Here is a 19770-nt window from a genome sequence, read left to right as displayed (position 1 = left end):
CCCCACTACCCCCACCCTCCCTGTCCCATCTGGGAAGCCCAGAGCTCAGGACACAGTGTCTTGGACTGCCGCTCTGCTGACAGGATGTCACAGGTGTGGCTCACAGGGTCCCTGGGTTATGGCAATGAAGGGAGCATCTGCCATGTGCCAGGGAGCTGGCCTCATAGGATCGTCTGTCACAAAGCAGGAATGGGGGGGGGCACCACTGTTATCCCATTTCACAGATAAGAAAACTGAGGTACAGGGCAAGGCTAGGAGAGGCCTAGCTACCTTCAGTGACAACGTTTCTCTGGCTGCCAAGGCTTAGTGTTTGCAGTACGTTGTCCCTTCTGCCACTGAGAGGTGACAATGGAAGGGCTGCCAGCCGATGAGAGAGAATAAATGTCTAGGCAATGCAGCAGGCACTTCAAGTGGGGGCAGGAAGGTATAGGTGGCTGCCATGTCCTGAGGGCTAGTGCCCTATGCCTGTGGATGCCGAGGCTGTCCCTTCTGCCCCATGGCAATAGTTCTGGACACTGCTTTTCAGGGAGGAAAGCAGGGGGTACAGGACAGCCCACCAGCCCTACCCTGCCCAACCTGGCCTTAGGTGCTTGGTGTGATGAGAATGGTTTCTAGACTCAGCTGGTGGGGTCTCAACACAGGCAGAATGACAGTGTGGCTATGCTGTCCTGGGCCTGACGTCAGAGAAGTGGCCTTGCTTCAAGGCCCAAGGGGAAGGGGTGTGGGAGCGTGTTATGGGAGTATGGCATGATGGCTCAGTTGGTAGGGGTGCTTGCCTGGTGACCTGGGTTTAACTCCCAGCACCTCATGTGTAGGAGAGATTCTCTCCATTTGCACGTGCATGCACACACTCACGCACACAGAAAAAACACACATACACAATAAGTAAGCAAAAAAATACCCCCCCCAAACGCTGTTCTGCTCTCTGCATAGCTTGAGAAGTATCTGCACATGCGCACGTGTGCTGCAGGCGTGGCCCTTGGTGTCACCAGCAGAGAGTGGAGGGGTGAAGAGGAGGGAGCCAGACCCCAGCCTGTGTACTGTTTTCTGGGCGCGCTTCCCACTCCTGCCCAGGATGTTCCAAACGGCACTGTCTATAAAGCCCAGCTCCACCCATCCACCCAGACTGGGGTCTTTTCCCTGTTACAGAGCAGCCTGAGAACTAGGTCGACCTCAGCCCCTGCACTATGGATGACGGACACGTGTGCACACACCAGCACGTACCACCTGGCCCTCCAGACCCTGTGCCCAGTGCTCTGCCTCCAAGGAGACTGGGTAAATCAGTAGCGTCAGGGAGAGAGTGGAAGGCACGAGGCAGCCACACTCTTGCACAGAGTGGCTTCTCTGGGGACAGCGCTCACCTTCGCATCCTGCTTGGTGACGAAGTCCACAAAGCCGAAACCCCGGTGGGCGCCTGTCCCTGTCACCTTCTTTGGCAGGCGCACTGTCTTCAGTTCCCCGAAGGTGCTAGAGACAAAAAGGCAGACATCAGAGAGTGAGCGCTGGGGGCCCCAAGGGCTTCGAGGGACACCAAGGGCTCTGGACCCCGTGGGTTAGCAGAGATTGCTGGCTGCGGGAATACCCACCGCCCGGCTCATTCACGTGCCTTCCCGCTCCCCCACACCCAGCCCTCTCTCTTCTGCAGGCGTGGCTTTCTTCTCCCTGCTGGCCACCACTCGAGAGAGGGAGGGCACCATCAGGCTGGAGGTGCTGATGGGAAATTTTTGGTGTCTCTCCTGCCACCTGGGGGCCACCTGGACACTTGTCCTTTCCCCATGGGGATGGGTCTTGCATAGGCTGTGCCAGGCCAGGAATTTCCCCAGTCAGGGCAAGGGGCTGACTGTGGGAGTCAAGGCTCTTGGGTGCACGGTCAGCAGGATCCCCTGACCTTTCCCAGGCAAGCCTCCATATCCAGGGCCAGGCACGTGCCAAGCCTAAGCTGACTGACTCCAACCCATGCAATCTTCGCTGTTAACCTAGAACCTGGGCTCTAGAGATGCCTTGGTGCTCAGGGATCTGAAGACATACAACTTCTGAGCTGCATGTCCTCCACAGCTTCTTTTGATACTTGCTACACCAGTCAGGCAGAGTTCTGGGGTAGAAAACCTGACCAGGGAACTGTGGCCTGGACCACCTTTGGGGTCAACCATCTCCTCTCTACTGAGTTAACCTTTGAAAGACTGTAGGACAAAGGAAATGAGCTTCCTCAGGGTCCCTTGGCTGCGTGCCTCCACCCCAATCCCTTTGTAATGTCCATTTATCAAATATGTATGCGTGCACTGCCACTGATAAATATTCAATGCACTCTGCACCTGGAGAGAGGTCTTATTTTTATTTGAAAATTTACACTCTCTGGTGGCCACGGGGTCCACACATCCATACACGGTAGTTTGGGATGCTTCAGGCCAAGGACCGATTGGGTAAAGAACACAGTGCAGGCCGTAAGCGCTCGCAAAACGATGTAAGTTAAATCTGGGGCGTTAACCTGCAGCCCTGCCAGCATGAGCCGGCATCCGCTGGCCCCATTTCTGAAGGCAGGGCTGTGTGTAAACGCAGCATTATGAAGCCTAAAAATGAATCGGCACGTCCAACTCTCCCTGTCAGCTCCCCCATCCCCACGCCTGTGCAGGCCTCGGGGAATGGAGCTGGCGACAAGGCTAGCCTCCCCAGGATGGGAAGGAAAGAGGCAGAGGGGAGCCTGGCCAGATTCTTTGCTGAGAGGGAGCTCTTAGCTGATTTGGAGGGGGGTCGGAGTCTGAGCAGGTCAGATGAGAAGCCTGGAGAGCTGCCAGTCAGCCAGCAAAACCCTGCTTTATTCTGCCACCTAAAGGCCTGCACGTCCCACGACACATGGCCTTGGGTCCCTCTACCCAGTCTCCATGCGTGGGTGGTGCTGACTGGAACAGGGAAAGCTGGGGATGGCTGAGGCTGGCTCCCAGGCTGGTCCACAGAAATGGCTCATTGGTCACTGGTTCTCTAGGTCTGCCGTGAGGACATTGAGAGCCCAGGTCTTAGGGCTTGACATCTAATGTAGGAGGGTGCCAACACCCACTGCTCTCCAGCTCTCCAGCCCCACTCCCCTTACCTCCAGTATACCCGTCACAATGCCACTGCCCACAGTGAACCACCCAGAACCACCCAGTCCGTGTGTGCGCGTGCGCGCACAGGATACTTCTAGTGAAAGAAACCCCACTCATCTTGCTTGTGCTGTGCCTGCAGTCTGGAGCCCAATGTCTGCCCTGCACAGGTTCTGCCAGAGCCACTTCCAGACCAAAAGCAGGAGACAGCAGAAGAGGTGGGGACTAGGAAGAGGGGCTATGGAGCCCACTATCCAAGTCTTTCCACCCTGCTTTACAAACGAGCCATCCAGGGGAAGCAGCCCTATTCTGGGTGGGAAGCAGCAGGGGGTGATGTCCCCTGCTCGGCCGCAGGATGGTTGGTTCAAGCCCTGTTCCCCATTTAGACAGGCCAGAAGTGGGACTTCTTCCTTCCCCAAATGTGGCTAAATCCAGGGTGAAGTAGGAGCCTGTGTGTCTGTGTGTATGCATGTGTGTCTGTGTGTGGTATGTGGTGTGTGTGTGTGTGTGTGTGTTGGTAGCTGGTCCTAGTGACCCATGCAGGATCGTGGGGGCAAGGAAGAGGACCATGTGCACCTTCTTTCTGCCTGGCTGTGCTGGGGTAGGGGGATAGGGAAGGGAGACAGAGAGAGGGAGAGGAGGGCAGGGTGGGGACAGCTGTTGAGGTTAATACCTCCCCTCCACAGCGTGCCGTGAGCTGTGTATGCTCGGTGCATGGTAAGCAGCCGAGGGGCCGGAGGAAGCGAGGAAAATAATTAAAAGGTGGAGAAAGAAGCTGGTGAGGAGGTGGAAGGAAGGGGCTGGGCTGCTGTGGTCTGCAGACGTGCATCTCAGAGTGTGGTGGCGGGAGCCAGGACAGTCTGGAGCCACCATGGAACTGGGGTGGGGAAGGGAGCTGGGGGGCTCTTGGGGGCAGAGTCCACGACCTAGACTTAGGGCTTCTAGACGGACTGGCCAAGGAACTCGTGCCTAAAGACCCCAGGAGCTTCAGGGAAGTGATCCCGGCAAAGAGCCAGGCTGAGGAGCAGCTGAGAGTTAGAGTCAGAGCTTAGGAAGAACTTCCCGGTATGTGAGGACACTTCTAGAAATGTAGCGTGGCAGCTTCGGAACACTGTCATTGTCCATTGCTACTACTGTCACCTCAGCTACAAAGGAGGCCCCCCCGCCCTGCCCCCGGCTCTGAGATCTACCACCCCCCGGCTCTGAGATCTACCACCCCCAGATGTAACAGAGCTCACTGGGGTCAACACTGTCACCACCTCTGGCTGACAGATGAGAAAACGAAGGGGCAAAGGGCAAAGCTGACAGACTCGGGTCTGAGGGGAGCTCCTGCCCTGGGTGCTCAGGTACAGGGCTGGCCAGAGACTGGCCCTGGGTGCTTGTACAATGCAGGGTCGTGGGAAGCCAACACCGAGGATGGCGGAGAAACAGCCAAAGAGAATTAAGGAGGAATAGAGAAGGGTGGGGGAGGGAAGAAAAAAAAATCAATGAAGTACCTTTCGTTCCAAGGAGATAAGAGACATATAAATACCAGCCATTATGAAGGTTCTTATCTGCTGGTCTGGTCTGTGAGGCCTGTTTTAAAAAGAGGTCTTTGAAGGGACTTCCATGTGAACCCTGTCTCCTGGGAGCCAAGGCCACGGTCAGTGGGGAGAGGTTGGACGGGGCCACCAGGGGCCTGGGAGGGAGGAGGAAACGTGGCACCTAGGGATTCATCCCCAGCCCAGTAGGCCGGGGGACGGAGCTGCACACGCTCCCCACTGTGTAGATAATAGAAACCACAAAATAGCAATTACTGTATCAGAAGCTGTGAATAAAGAGGCCAGAGCGGGCTTTTAAACACAGCCCTCCTCCCCTCCCCCACCTGCTCACACTTCCCTAACAAACTCACACCTCACTTTTCCAATTATTTCATTCACCCTGGGTTCACCAATTACGCTCCCGCACCACGGCCCCGCCTCCTCTGCCGGGCTGCTACCACCAGGATTGGTGGCAGGTCGCTGTGTTTTCAATGACAACTTGAGTTTGCCATGGGTGGTTCTGATTTCTTCAGGTGTGTGGGGTGGGATGAGGTACCTATGACATGGGCCAGTCGTATCTAGTTCGAGGTGTGTTTGTGTACACAGGCCGAGGTGGGTGTCCTCTCCCTGTGGTCCCCTCCCCATACAGGCAGCATTCCTAGCCCAGACTCAATCCCGGCCAAGGAGATGGGCTTAGGGGAAGGAAGGGGGGGAGAAGGGGGAGAAGGCCCTGAACAGCTGAAGTGAGCGGTATAACCTCCCTGGAGCCAGAGCCAGGCCCTGGCCATGAGCGTAGGCTGGGAGGGGGGGCCCGTGTGCACCCCACCAAGGGCTGGATGTAGTGTACACTGGTTCCAACTGTTGAAGTCCTCACTGCTACTTGGAGCTCAGAGTTCCCAAGTTCATGTGGGAAATCCATTCTCAGGTCCTTTCCCCAACTGCGCTCAAGGCATTATGACAGGGTAAACTGCAGGATCTTCTTGTGGTGAAAAAAATCCTTCAAATGTGCCCCCAGCTCGAACTATCATGACTACACACACACACACTTACACACACTTGGTGTGGCGCTGTGGCTAACGATGTCCATGGCTCAACCTGCCTACTACCAAGTAGCCAGAAGCCGGTGGAGCCATGCCCTGCGGGGAGAAGGGGCCATTCTTTCTCACTCAACAAACAAGGGCTCGATGCCCAAGAGGTCTGATCGTTGCTACTTGCTCCCACGATGCCACCCTAAGGGAGGGTACAGATAATTCGAGGATGTGCAAACCATTCCCATCATGGCCCATGTGAGGCTGGCAGCTGCTCTGATAGCTTCCCTGTCCCTCACAGTCCTTGTGTGGCTGAAAGTCTCACTGGGCAGCCAGGGAGCCGAGCAGTAGGCCTGGCTTATGGGCAAAGGAGGGCATCCAAACAGCCCACTTTTGCTGGAATGCAGGAAAGTCTCCAGGATGATGTGTCCAGTCTACGGAATCTGGTCTTGAGTGAGGCAAATAAGCTGAAGGCCACACCCACCCCACAGCAGATTCGACAACCACAGATTCGAGGTCTCAGACTCACGCTCTCAATGCTGAGGGACCTTTATTTTTCTTGTCCAATCAGCTCATTCCCTGTCCCTTCTCACCTGTTAAGGAACCACAGTGGCTTTCCCTTTGAATGTGCACCAACCCCAGGGCCTTAGCACCAGCTGGTCCTATTACTTAAAGCCCCTGACCCAGGTGTCTCCTCATTCAACTCCCCCTCTCCGTCATCTTCACAGTTCAAAATCTGCCCCTGTCCCTGGTGCCCCCTCTGCCCTAAGCCACTATGAATTCCATCTGAATAGCTTATCTGTCTTCCCTTCCTCAGCTAGAGACAGAAAGCAGACTCTTGCCGCGGCGGGGTCCCGTCACTCAGCTGAGTCCAGTGAGCTGTGAGGAGCACTGAGGAACACCCCCACCTCTCTCCAGGTGCTGAGTCAGCACTGTGTGTTCTGAGTGCTGAGTCAACCCACCCACTTCCCACTCAGGCAGTCACACATTCGGGCAGAACATTTGGTTTCTTTCAGATGCTGCTCTTAATGTAAGGTGACCCATGAGCCCTCTACTCTCTGAGTCTGGTGTCACAGCAGGAGAGAGGGGCCTGTCCCATACTTGTTGATGAAACTGTCCCCACACAATGACCTTCTCAACTACTTCCTGCTTAGCAGGAAAGAGGTGGTCCCTCCCACGATGACCTGGGCGAGGTGTGACACCTCAGTGGGATGCGTCCACTCCCACAGCCAGACAACCAGATGTGGGCAAGCTGTGTGCATGTGAATGGCAGTACTGGGCCTGCTCTGCAGAAGTGATAGCCCAGGGTTGGTTAATGGAGTCTCTGCCTCTTTGTCCTTGCTGGCTCTTTAAGAGTGCCTTTTACACGGAGCCCTTCCAATTACTCGGCGCTTTGGCCTGGTGAGAGGCGGTGTAAAAGGTTACCTAGTCGCCATCAGCCAACACTCCCTTTCATTTTTGTCTCTTGAAGGCTGAAAAATGGCCTGGCTTGCGAGCAAGCGAGAGGAGCGGAGGGCAGCGTTTAACGTCTCTCAATAGCCTTTCACGGGGCCCTTGCCGGGCAGGCTCGGCCTCTGCGTTTTCTAGATGAGAGATCGAGGGCTGAGTGGTTAAATGGAGTCTCTGAATCTAAGCTGGGGCTGAGTTCCAGGTGAGCTTAGAAGTCCAGGAGGGGATGCTGGAAGGCAGCCCTGGCCTGACAGCCTCCATGAGTGACTGTGGGCAGAGCGGGTCGAGTTTACTAGGAGTCCTGACTGAGGAACAGCCGGTGGCCCAGTGCTCCACCTCCACCAGGTCACTCACTGAACAGGCAGCCCCCAAGTTCCCCGAGAGACTGACAGAGATGTGGGTCCCTCACCACCTTTCTGACCCAGCCATGAGGGATGGCACAAAGCTGCTGAAAGACTGGAAGCTTGTGAATGTCAAAGGCTGCTTCAGGATAGGGAAGGTCCACTTGGCCTAGCCGTGGCCTCCAGGTGGGCATGCTTCCCTCTGGGAAAAGGAGGCTAGTGGTCCAGAACCAGAGATTAAACTGATGTCAATAAAGCAAGACCAGGTATCAACAGATACCTTGGACATCAGCGCTGCCTCCAAGTTGGAATTCCAAGAATCCTGAAGGGCTGGCCCACTTTGAGGACAGTGGTTCTCGCCCCTATCCATCACCTGGTCCTTACAGCAGTTCATGTTCAGATGAGAAGGATTCTTGGCAACTCTAAGCTTCGCCAGGTCACATAGGGTCTGCCTCAGTCACAGACCCACCTGGAGCCTATCTACGCACTGAGCACTGAGTTGCCCTCATCCGCCTTTGGGCTTCAGAGCTAATTGTGATGTTCTGGGGGGCTACAGAGCCCTTGGATTCCAGCCCTGTGGGTCTCACATGCACCTGGCAAGTACCTCCCTGCGCCCTCTGAGCAGGCTGAGCTCTGCTGGGACGCCTGCCAGGCACTGGGGATTTTTGTGGTTGCTCTCTTGAGCAAAGAGGACTTCAGCTTTGAACCCGGAACCCAATTAAAAGCTGGTATGGAGGGATGGTTCTGCAACCCTAGCCCTGTGGAGGAGGAGAACAACAGATCCCTAGACTCACTGACCAGCCCCCTCAGAGGGCCCCATGTAAAAATGAGAGACTGTATCTTAAAAAACTAAGGTGGGGAGTGACTGAGGCAGACTCTGGAGGTCAACCTGACCACTACATTCATGTACATGCTAGAAACATGGAAAGGATGCTGTAACCCCTACATAGAAATGGGCTCGCTTCCTCGGACTGCACCAACAGCTAGGTTTTGAGCCACAGAGGAGGTGGAGTGCGCTCTGAGTGCTGCCCTGCACATTCCTTGGAGGCACGGAGAGGCAGGATATGAAGCCTTCTAAAATGCACAAGGCTATGGGGTGGGGAGGCAGGGCTCCCATGGTGGCCCTGCATGGACTCACTTGCTGTGTACCCTTCCTTTTAAACCAGTACTGTTTGAAGCTGTCCTGCAGGGACCAAGTCACTGTTCTGTGTAAAAGGTAAAGTCAGGCGCCTCTGTGTCTAATCAGCCTGTGGCCAGTGTCTTGGTGCAGGCCGTGCCTTTAATACAGGGACACAGAGGGGACGTCTGGAGGGCAAACGGATGCGGCTTCTCAAATTCATGTAGCCAAAAGCCCTGTTCCGTTTTCTCTTCACCCAGATTAAAGAACCTCAAGGACATGGTAGCACACCCCTACAATCCCAGAGACTCGGGAAGCTGAACCAGGAGGAGAACTCCCAGTTCCAGGCTAGCCTGGGCTACAGGCTAGATCAAGGCTAGCCTGAGCTACTGAGTGAGTCTAAGGCCAGCTGGCATAACATGGTGAGGAAGTGGTAAGAAGGCTGGGCACACAGCGCCTGAACACCTGAGCATGTGTGAAGCTGCGGGTTCCAATCACTGGTACTCTGGGCATCTCTCAGGGCACAGGTGCTATAGACACGGGATGCTGGGGTAGGCACAAGAGGGATGAGACTGGGGAAGACTGGTCCTAGTACTCAGGTGACAACTCTGGTGTCCCTCTGCAGAGGGTCATGTCCTAGCCCGGCACCTGACATCATATTTCTGAGGCTCAGTTCATCTCCATGAAGAACTGAGCACTGAGGACTGTGGCTACGGCTCCCAACACCCAGTGAAGTGTCTGCGCTGGCACCAAGTGAGGATCTCTGGGAACCAGGAGCGCCCGCCCAGCAGGGCCGAGGCAGCAGATGGCGCTTAGTCACTCATGACACTCTGACACAGGCAGGTCTGCATCTTGGCGTGGGTCCCACCAATGTTAAGACACTGTGAACAAGTCACCATGACGGTGGCCCAGCACCTCTGCTTTCCCTGAGCCACACGAGCCCATCCGGACCCCAGGTCCCTCTTCTAGTGAGAGGGACGGGAAGGAGCCCTCGCTAGCCCAGGGTGTACATTCAGTCAGTCCTGCCCTCCACCCGGTGCAGTAATGGAACACACGGGCCCTCTCCCCCTCTGGTCTTCAACTGCCTGGAGAACGGCTAATCCCATTACGAGAAAATAAAGTGGATAATTTAGGTTAATGAAATCGTTACAAGCATGCAGCGGCCAGAGGTGGACGCCCAGAGCCAGTTCAACACCCTCTGTTGTCATTATCCACAAGACAGGAAGGGACAGAAAGGGAAGGCAGACGTTTAAAGAGACAGTGAGAAAAAAAAGAGGAAGAGGAGAAGAGATGAAGATGAAGAGGAGACCAGACCTTCCTCTCCGCCTGAAACCGGAAGGGTTTGCTTTTCATTTGTTTTGTTTTGTTTTGACTGTTATTTCTACCCCAACTCGAGAGACCTCAGAGATCCAGGCATTCCAGACGTGTGTATGGCTGTATGGGACCTGCTCTATCCTCTCCCACCTGGCTCCATTAGAATGACTCCGAGGATGAACGAGTTTGCTGAGTTCAGACTAAAATGTCTCAGCGTTTCTGTTAGGAGCAGGCTCTGGGAGCCAGGGTAGGGCGTGGGAAGAAGGGCTCATGAGGTGGGCAGGGGCTGGGACTCACAGGTGAAGCTAGGGCACCAAGCCGGAAAAGACTCTTCCCGCTGGTCCATGGCTGCTCAGGCCTGCTCCCCAGAACACAGGCACAGCCCCACCTGCTCACACCTGCTCAGAGCAGGTCACAGTGGGCTGTGGCTGGTCACCCCACCGGGCAGCCGGACTTCCATCAAACTTCTATCACCCCACCTGAGTGCCTGGACTTGTATCAGTCCCACCCCCCTTCCTCCCAGTCCTTCTCACACACAAACGGCTCTGCCATGCCCTGTCAGTCACTTTGGGGATGCACTCCTACACTCAAAACATAATGGCAGTTGCACATCGTCGGCAACCACGCCGGCATGAAGCTGCTTCATAGATGTTCTCCAGAACTACTGACTGTCTATCCTAAATCCAAGTTAGGGGCAAAGAGCCTTCCGGCAACTGGGTCCTGACCAGGGACGGTGACCAGGAGGATAGGAAGGGGAAGGAGGAAGGCAGGTCTTCCTGGGCAGCGGAAGATGCCCCACTGAGAATGCTAGACAGCCAGATCACTTCCACCACCACCACCTGGCAGTGAAGGAGGAGCCGAGGCATGGCCGAGGTGTGGCTACTGGGTGCTGCCTTCTCTGCAAGGGTAGAGCGATGTACCCCGAGGCTCAGAAAGGTCTCTATGGCCTCCTGACATTGACTATAGGAAAAGAATTCCCCAAACCCCATGCTGCAGGGAAGCAGAACCTTCACGGAACACAATGACGCCGAGTCAGGCCAAGAAAGACAGTAGAAAGGGCAGAGGGAAGGACGCCATGTGCTGTCACTGTGGCCTGACTCCCACAGCTGCACAGGGTGGCAGCCTTCCTTCATCTAGCACCCAGAGTCTCTAGACAGAGGGGACCCTCCCTTCCCTCCTTCCTTTTCCCAGGGCGGCTGACAAGGGCTCAGGGTTAGCAGGGGCAGATTCCAAAAGGCTTTAGGAAGTGACAGCTGGCAGCCACTGTTACGGTGGGGTGCACACACATTTTCTATAAAGGTCGGATCATAACTGGCTATGGTGTTGTGACTACTCGGCTCTTCCTGTACCTGGAAAGCAGCCAGTGGACAGACGTGGCTGGCTGTTGATAAAACTTTATTAAAACACTGGAAAAAACATGGCAGTGAGCGGTTATGTTGTTCAGAGGTGGTGGCTGCACTGGACTGTATAACCTGGGTATTCCAGGGATGTGCAGGGAGGGAACAGGATGGACAGAGTACAAGACAGTCTCTCCTGAAGGCTGAGACTGAGGAAACCTCCTCCTGAGCCTTGAGTGACAAGCTGAACTGGGCATGCCTGCAGGAGTGCTGGCCCCTGCTGGCCCCTGGCCAGACAGCTTACCATTCACGTGGAGACTTTCTGAGCAAACACAGGACCGACCTTTAACCCTGATCACTAGGCAGCCAAGGGAGCAGAGTACAGGGTAGGCTATGACCTCGGGGTGGCCTCAGAGCATATGCAAGGGGCTGGCATCTGTTGGTCCCCCAGCTCAGTTCTCTTCCTCCATGTTCTGACTGCACTCCAGGAAGGCTCTCTGCTATTCACTGACGCTGTGTCTCCCTGGATGCTGACGGCTGGACAGACCCAGTGGCACCTGGCACCTTCTGTAGAAAGCATATGCTGACTGCTGGTGAGCCACACGCTAGCATATGCTTGGCTTTCCCCGGCTTCTCTGTTTTGTGTGTCTCCCTCACCCTACTGTGACCAGGGTGATCTGGGGCAGCCACGGTGACCCTGCCTGAGGTCTTGCTGTGAAGTCTCTGACTTCCTAATCTGCCTCACCGAGTGGCCTGCCCCCAACGCTAGACACGGTTGCTACATTGTGCTCTTGATCAGCCCCTGAGTATCTAGTTGGGGCCACCACATCCTGGGGAACTCCCAGGCAAAGGAGGAAGTGGAAGAAGGGAGTAAACTGCTCTGGAGGACAGCCCCGAGGGGCTCTGGGCTCCTGGACACTTCTGACACTGACACTAGCAGAAATGCTCCAGAACTCACCCCATGACACTGCAAGGCTCCAAAACCCCACCCCACCCCATGTCACTGCAAAGCTTCAGACCCCTACCCCACATCACTGGAAGGTTCTAGAACCCCACCCCATGTCACTGCAAAGCTTCAGAACCCTTCCCCACATCACTGGAAGGCTCTAGAACCCCACTGCATGTCACCGCAAAGCTTCAGAACCCCACCCCACATCACTGGAAGGTTCTAGAACCCCACCCATGGCACTGGAAGGCTCTAGTATCCTATCCTATCATGCTGGAAGGCTCTAAAACCCCTACCCCATGGCACTGGGAGACTCCCCAAACCCACCCAGCTCTGCTCATGGTTGTGAGGAAGCCTTGGTAGGAAGTCTTGGGGGATGCCAGGTTGGTGGCTGGGAGGTGACCACTTTTCCAGACCAGTAGGGTTCAGCCTGTCGTGTGCCCCTTCAGCATCCGAGGACGCATCTAGCGCCGGCCAAGCCCGAGGACGGGAGTAGAGATGCCACTGCAGGCGCTGACAGAGGCAGTGTCTGGAGAGCAAGCTGGAAGGCAGGCCTTGGAGGCTTCCCAGAGAGGCATGGGGGATGGCGGGTGAGGGAGATGGCGGGCAGGGAGCAGCACTGATTCATGCCAGTGCGCCTGCCAGCACTCAGGGAGGGCAACTCGCCCAGGCTGGGACAACTGTTATTTTTAAAAGTCTGAGAAAGAAAACAATAATAAACAACAGCGTGTGCGACAGCTAGTGAGTTTTGAGAGAGGGGGAGAGCAGGAGATGAATCTGTGAGCTGCACCATTTATTTGGGGCCAAACAAACCGACACAGGACTCCACTCAATCCCACAGGGAAAGCGGAGGGGGCAACCGTGTGGTCCATCAGTGGCTGAGAGCCAAAGGATCTGGGTAGAGATGAGCAGGTCAAGAGAGGTCCATCGCCCAGTGGGCAGTCCACAGGGCAAAAGGAGGCAATGATTTAAATAAAAAAATTAAAAAAAAAAATCCAACCAAGGCCAGGCAGGATCGAGTCAACGGAGAAGGGGGAAGGCCTTGTGGCTATTAGTGTTCACCTCACAGATGGGTTAGCAGCACTTTTCTCAGAGGTAGCAAGGTGAAGAAGAGGCCACAGCTACGGAGAGGCACAACGTGGAGCTGTGCTAGGCTCGAAGCACAGGAGCAGGGCCCGGAGAGCCTATGTTCCCCTCCCATTCCATTTGGAAGAATTGAAAGTGCAGCCATAGTGGGGGATGACCAGGTTCTGATGGCAGGTCTGTGGTGACATGCGCCTTGTTGGGGGGCTGAGGGAGGGGAGGGGGTGGTCTGAGGGGACATAATGGAAGCTTTCCACACCCTCATGGGGCAGGATGGAAGATAATTAAAACCAGACTTGGTTTCTCTGGTTAGATCCGAGCTCCCATGAGACAGTTCTGCGTGGACCAGATGTGGTGCCAGCAACTCCTGTGAAGAGTGGCTACTCAAGCCACGCACGGAGGGTTTGGCCCAACTGGGAGGGGCCCAGGTGGAGAGCAGGGGTGGAGGGTGGGGAGGGGGCTTGCCTCTACATAAGAGCCTCTCCCCACTCTCTGTTAACCATTAAATGTAAGAGCCTGTGTGACATGTGCAGCTCACAGAGAGCAGACAGTGAAGCAGATGTGTGTAAGTGAACTCATGAACAAGCGGTTGAATGGACAGCTCTCCCTAGCTGGGAATGGTGGCCTCAGCCTACAATCCTAGCATGGGGGAGGCAGAGGCAAGACTGCTGAATCTGAGACAAACCTGGATTCTCAGTCAGGCCATTTCACAAAACAAGACAAAACATCTTGCAAAGGCTGCATGTTCTCTGAACCCGTGACAGTACCTAGGTGATGCGTTGAGGCCAGAAACCCACTTTGCAGTGGGGGTGGGGATGGGGCACTTGTCCCACCGGCCTATGCAATGAAACTGGACCACAAACTGCAGTGATATCCTGGTACCTCCTGCCTGCCTTACCTCTCCAACTCAGGGCATGAAGGCCGGGGCTGTGGGGCTGGTGAGGGGGCTCAGAGGGGCAAAGCACTTGCCGGGCAAGCCTGACAAGCTGAGCTCAATCCCTAGAACCTGCAGAGATAGGAGAGAATCGACTCCTGTGGGTGGTCCTCTGACATCCACACTGTGGCACACCAACCTTGTGCACACGCACCCATGTATGCGCACATTGCATGCACATGTATGAATGCATGTGCACACACATGAATATGTACACAAATGTATAAATGCACACACACACATTATGGTTCATGGTACACTATGGATTAGACCTGCTCTCCCTGCGTCTCAAGTCCTCTCAACTAAGCCTCAGCTAAGCCACGTGACAAGGTCTGACCTATGACATATGCGCATAAACCTGACCAGAAAACCTGGAGTGCTTCCCTAATGACTGGGGTGGAACCTGAGGCTCTGAGTGCGCGTGTGGTGCCCACCAGTGACCTCACTAGACCTGCACACCTGTGGCTGGAGCATGGAGGACATCAGGCCACACAGGCTAGCTGGGACAGCAGCAGTGACAGTAGCAGTGACAGCTGGAGTCAAGGAGCCACCACCCTAGGGAGTGGAGGTTGACGCTCCCTGTGGTTATGTTAAGTTAGGACACACCTGCTGGGAACCAGGCTTTGTGGCCAGGGCCTCGGGAGGCACAGGAGGGCAGAGCAGAAGCAGCCAGCCTTCTACACCTAGACAGGGGCTCTTGTTTTAAATGACAGGGAAAGAGGGGAAAGCCAGTTGGCTCTTTCATACAGGGCTGGCAGGCGGTGGATCTGACCTCCTGGGGACATCCCTAAGTCACCAGAGGCTAAGTGCATGTGACAGGGATTGTGGGATTCACAACAGGAAAACTTTACTATGGCTCCTCACAGAGTCTGCCCCTGCCCACTCGGAAGTGTGGCTTGATCACGGTTCCCCCCACCCCCGAAGCCCAGGTGTCTTGTCTCCTCCTCCTTGGTATCATTTGTTTTCCTTAATCAGGTACTTATGAGGCCTGATGAGAGGCCAGGGAAGACCCAGTCAACCTGTAATTAGGGAGGTTTGCAGCAAGCCTCATTAGGCCTCCCAACCCTGCCTCCCAGCTTCACCTGAGGAGCCTTAATGAGGCTGTTCCGGGGTGTGTGTGTGTGTGTGTGTGAGAGGGATAAACTGGTATCGTCCCCAGCGGACAGGCTCAGCTTTACTCTACAGTGACCAGAGGAAGGGGAGGCTTCCCTTCTCCCCAACACACATAGCACACAGGGCTGGAAGGCAGGCATGGCAGTAGGTGGTGGGCCACCCCCCCATGTGGACCTCATTGAACTGTGCAGCAATGTGTGTGTGTGTGGGGGGGGAGAGCCAGGTACCAGACAGCTTAAAACAAATATAGGAACAAGGTTGCAGAGGAGCTAGGGCGTGGCCCAGTGACAGCATCCTTGCCTAGAATCCCCCAATGAGGGGCTGGGGGCGTGGCTCAGTGTTTACCTGGCACTTAGAGGCTCTTGGTCCAGCCCCAGCACCACGAAAACCAAGAGCCACTTGTATTTGAAAAGAAGCAACAGAAGACTGTTGTAGCAGAGACCCCTACAGACAGAAAGACAGACGGCTCATTCTCTGGCCCCAGTCATATTTAGTGCCATGGGGAACATCTTTCAAGTGGCCATAGGTTCTCTGTGGTCACGGTCACAGGATCTGGGACAGAGCCACGTGTACCAGGCCACTTGGCAGCCTTGTCTTTGCAGGTGTGGGGCAAGGCCACTTTCAGGGAGACTTTGCCTGCCCAGCCAGCCACACTTCCGGAAAGGTGCCACATCCCGCCTGTGTGCCAGCTTTGTGACTGTAGGTCTCACTGTCCCAACCAGCACTGAGGTCCCCACAGCCTGGCCACATGCTCAGTCATTCAAGAAACAGATAAAGGTACAAGTCAGCAAAGATTGGGCCCCTCCTTCACCTTGCCCTTAAGAACATGGTAGCTGCAAATATCACAAATGTCACTCAGCCTGTAGCCACCAGTGAGTAGCTGGTGATTTATGTGGGTACCCCAAAGGCCCCATTCTTCTCCCAACTTGTTACACGTGTACACACACACACACACACACACACACACACACACACACACACACTGCTTGTCCTGACAGGGTGCTGATCTGATCGGTTTGTGGGGGCAGGAGGGGGCGGGGAGCTCTTGTCCTGGGGCCCCCCACTTCTCAGATAATGACTTCTCTTCAGCAAGTTTCTTGCTGCTGTGGCCGCAGAGACAAGTGGCAGAAGCTCAGATGGGGACAGTTGCCATGATACGCGCGCTGGTAATTTAGCCTCAGAGCTCCGGCTCCTGTGGAATAATTTAACGATCTGGTGGGGAGGAAGAGAGGAGGGAGGGAGGAGGGGACAGGGGTTAGGTGTGGCCTCACTGAGTTCCTGGAGTCAGAGGAGGTGCAAGGCTGCAGGGAGGGACTCAGGGAGGGGTGCCCTCCACATCACGTCTACGGGAGGGAGACAACAGGTGGATTGGAAAGACTGCAGGGACCGCTCTCCCTTCCCACCCAGAGTCTGGAGAGGCTTTTCCTAGGGGGACAGGTGCCGGGAGCCTGTGGCTAGTACCATCTTCCCTGCCCTGTGATGGTCATCTTCATTGTCCAATGGACTGGATTTGGAATCTCCTAGGAGATACCTTTGGGTGTGCTGTGAGGCTGTTTCCAGAAAGGTTTAGCTGAGGTGGGAAGGCCCACCCAGAATGTCTAGATGCTCCAGGCCATGAGCACAGAGCCCCATCCGCTCATCCCCAGCTGCCCACTAAACTGACGGCAGCTTCTACAGGCAAAAAGGTCCTTCCTCCACAGCTGACCTTCTCTCGGGTAGTGGTCTCAGCCAAGGAAAGCTAACTGACACATGGGAAAAACAGGCCATGTCCCTGGAGAATGCTGGCCCACAGATTGACCGCCAGGTCACTAAAGTGAGCTCACGGTAGCAGACTGTGGCCAGCATGTGGGGTCCTGAGCATTACAGACCTAGGGAGTGAGGGTGGCCAGGACTGGTGGGAGGGTGAGGAAGAGGGAGCACAGGCAGGGAGGGTCAGGATCAGCCCGCTGAGCTGCTGAGCTGGATCAGGCCCCAGCACCAGATGCAGGGAACAGCACAGACCTCAGACTGCCTTCTGCCAGCATCCTCCGGCTACCGAACCTACACGGAGCCACACTGGTTCCGGTCCTCTGTGATGCTCATTTCAAAGGCTCTCAGAAACACCCACCCACCCAAGGTCCAAACTGTGCTCGGAGACTGGGTTGGTAACCAACCAAGTCGCCTGACCCTATTCCCAGGCCTTTAGTCACACACACACACACACACACACACACACACCTCAAATCTCTACAAAATAGGAACTCTGCACTGGTCTGGGCTGCCAGAGGCTGCAGCGGGATTTGAACTCGGATCAAGAGGACAACCACATGGTGCCTGTCACAACTGCTTCAGCTCTGAGAAACAAGGGAGGAGCCTCCCTAATTTACAGACACCTCAGCTGAGGATGAGAGGCAACATGGGTTCTGCCAAGTCAGGGTATAATTTCCTCAAGCTGGCAGCGTCTTACATTCAGGTTCCAGGGCAAGCACAATGAAATGGCCTGATTTTGATAACTGTACAAAATATGGTCTTAAGTAACTTAGAAGGGGAGAGGCAGGGATGGAGTTTACCGCCATGTGTTAGAGCCTCAGAGGGTCACAAAAACTAACATACACATGTATAAGCAGAGAGTAGAGAGAACATGAAGTTTCATGGTACTCTTGTAGCTCATCTATTTCTGAGAGCAAACGGAGAAGCGGCAGGCCCCACCCCCAGCCTCTCAAATCCACCTTCAGCTTTATCATCTGACCCAGAACCAGAGCCAGGCACATATGACAAAGTCTCCTTCAAAGACCAAGAAAACAAAAAGTAAGGCCTCGCTCGGGGCTGCAACTGGGTGTCTCCTGTGCTAGGTGGACACGGACTGGCTCTGCATGGAGGTGCGGCAGAGCCGGCTGAGACAGACGCACAGCTTTCCTTCGTCTGCGACTGTCCCTTGCCCTTGATGAAGGGCAGACACCTCTCTCCTTGGTGGGTGCCTGACAGAACACTGCCAAAGGGCTTCAGGGGTCTATCTGACTTTCACACCAGTGACTTAAATGATAATTTCAAAAAGATGGGGTAGGGGGACCCCACTCCACCCACCTTTGCAGTTTCTTTTTCCTTAAGCAAATATTTCCTGGGTGCCCATGATGCACCCCTATGATGTGTCAAGCAATGGTGTAGAAATGAGGCACAAGAGGCCCATTGACAGGAGGAGGGAAAGGGTGGCTAGGCCACCCGGGGCAGCCAAGGAAGGCACCTCTGAGTTCATGGCCCAGCGTTGTAGCTCACAAACTGATTAAAGGAGAGAGAGAGCGAGAAGTGTGCTAATCCAGGGAAGACAGTCCCAAGCGCAAGGGTGAGTGATCCTGGCATTGGGTGGCGAGGAGGTCATGGCTGGGTGTCGGTGACATGGCCAGAGAGGGTCTGCATTTACACAGGATGCCCAAGGACAGTGGTCCTCTGGTAGGAAAACACAGAACTCAGAGAAGTCGCTCATGTCCCCACCATTCACCTAGATTAGGGGTGACCAGAGACAGACATAGCAGGCCTGTTGTCTGTCTCTATACAGCCCCAGGAAGAGCCGTTTTACACTGGGGAATGGCTGGGGGGGCGCGGGGAGAACCTCTCATAAGAACACTGTGTGCCATAGGAAAAAGGTTCGACTTCCCCTGCCTTTAACGACAGTGGAAGCTGTCACAGGCGCACCCCATTCCTCCCGGTCCCCAGTGCTTTCGAGCTGTAACTACTGTCACCACCAGTCCTTCACAGGAAAAGCCAGCTAGCTAGTCTCTGCTCTGGACAAATCCTGTTACCCTTGCTGTGCCTGGGGATTACCGAGTGGAGAGGGATTGGAAGTCAGCTCTCTGGTACGCAAACCGCGGCCACATGGCATACAGAGGAAGGCGGGGAGTTGGGGATGGAGGAGAGAAGGGGACATGGGCAGGGGGTGACCACTGGACTGAACTTTGTTGCTATCTGTACAAAGTCTGTAGGATTTACAGACTTTGAGATGACACTGTATGGCCCATCTGTTTAATAATGGGACACCATTTCCAAGAAGCAACATCAAAGAGTATTTGATTCTGCTTTGCCGCATTTTATAGTTTTTATCTCAAATCTAGTTTGGTTTTTCATCCTGACTTTGTTTTTAGGGCTGCTCAAGGTGGATCTGGGGCCTCACAGGACCACTCTACACTGAACCACACTGCAGCTTTACCCGCTGAGACGGTGTCTCCCTAGGCTTGGCAGGCAGGTCTTGAACTTGGGATCTTCCTGTCTCAGACTTTTAAATAGCTGGGATAATTTCAAGTAGCTGGTTTGTGATTCTTGTTTCTGTTTGAGATGAGATCTTGTGGCTGTAGCCTCATTTTAGGTCACATCTCCACAGTTGCTGGGTCTAAGGTCCAGGGCCCTAAGCAGGCTTATCCCTGTCGCCTTGGATTTAGGCTGCTAGGCACAATGGTATCCTTCCCCTTACTGTATCTTGACCAAGCTCCTTTCCATTCTCCTCCTTCTCCTCCTCCTCCTCCCCCTCCTCCTCCTCCTCC

At 54.9% G+C, this 19770-nt stretch overlaps 1 protein-coding gene across 1 annotated transcript in view; it reads right to left on the bottom strand.

Annotated features, from left to right (window-relative positions):
• Rbm19 (RNA binding motif protein 19) overlaps window positions 1-19770 on the bottom strand; it is an 83890-nt gene that overhangs the window by 22595 nt on the left and 41525 nt on the right. Inside the window, exon 22 of the mRNA XM_029533843.1 lies at window positions 1362-1467. Within this exon, the coding sequence (XP_029389703.1) occupies window positions 1362-1467 (106 nt within the window). The remainder of the gene's footprint in view (window positions 1-1361; window positions 1468-19770) is intronic.

Source organism: Mus pahari, chromosome 23, assembly GCF_900095145.1.
Source record: "Mus pahari chromosome 23, PAHARI_EIJ_v1.1, whole genome shotgun sequence".
Taxonomy (NCBI): domain Eukaryota; kingdom Metazoa; phylum Chordata; class Mammalia; order Rodentia; family Muridae; genus Mus; species Mus pahari.
The sequence above is the reverse complement of the archived record's forward strand: the minus strand, read 5'-3'. Positions and strand labels throughout refer to the sequence as shown.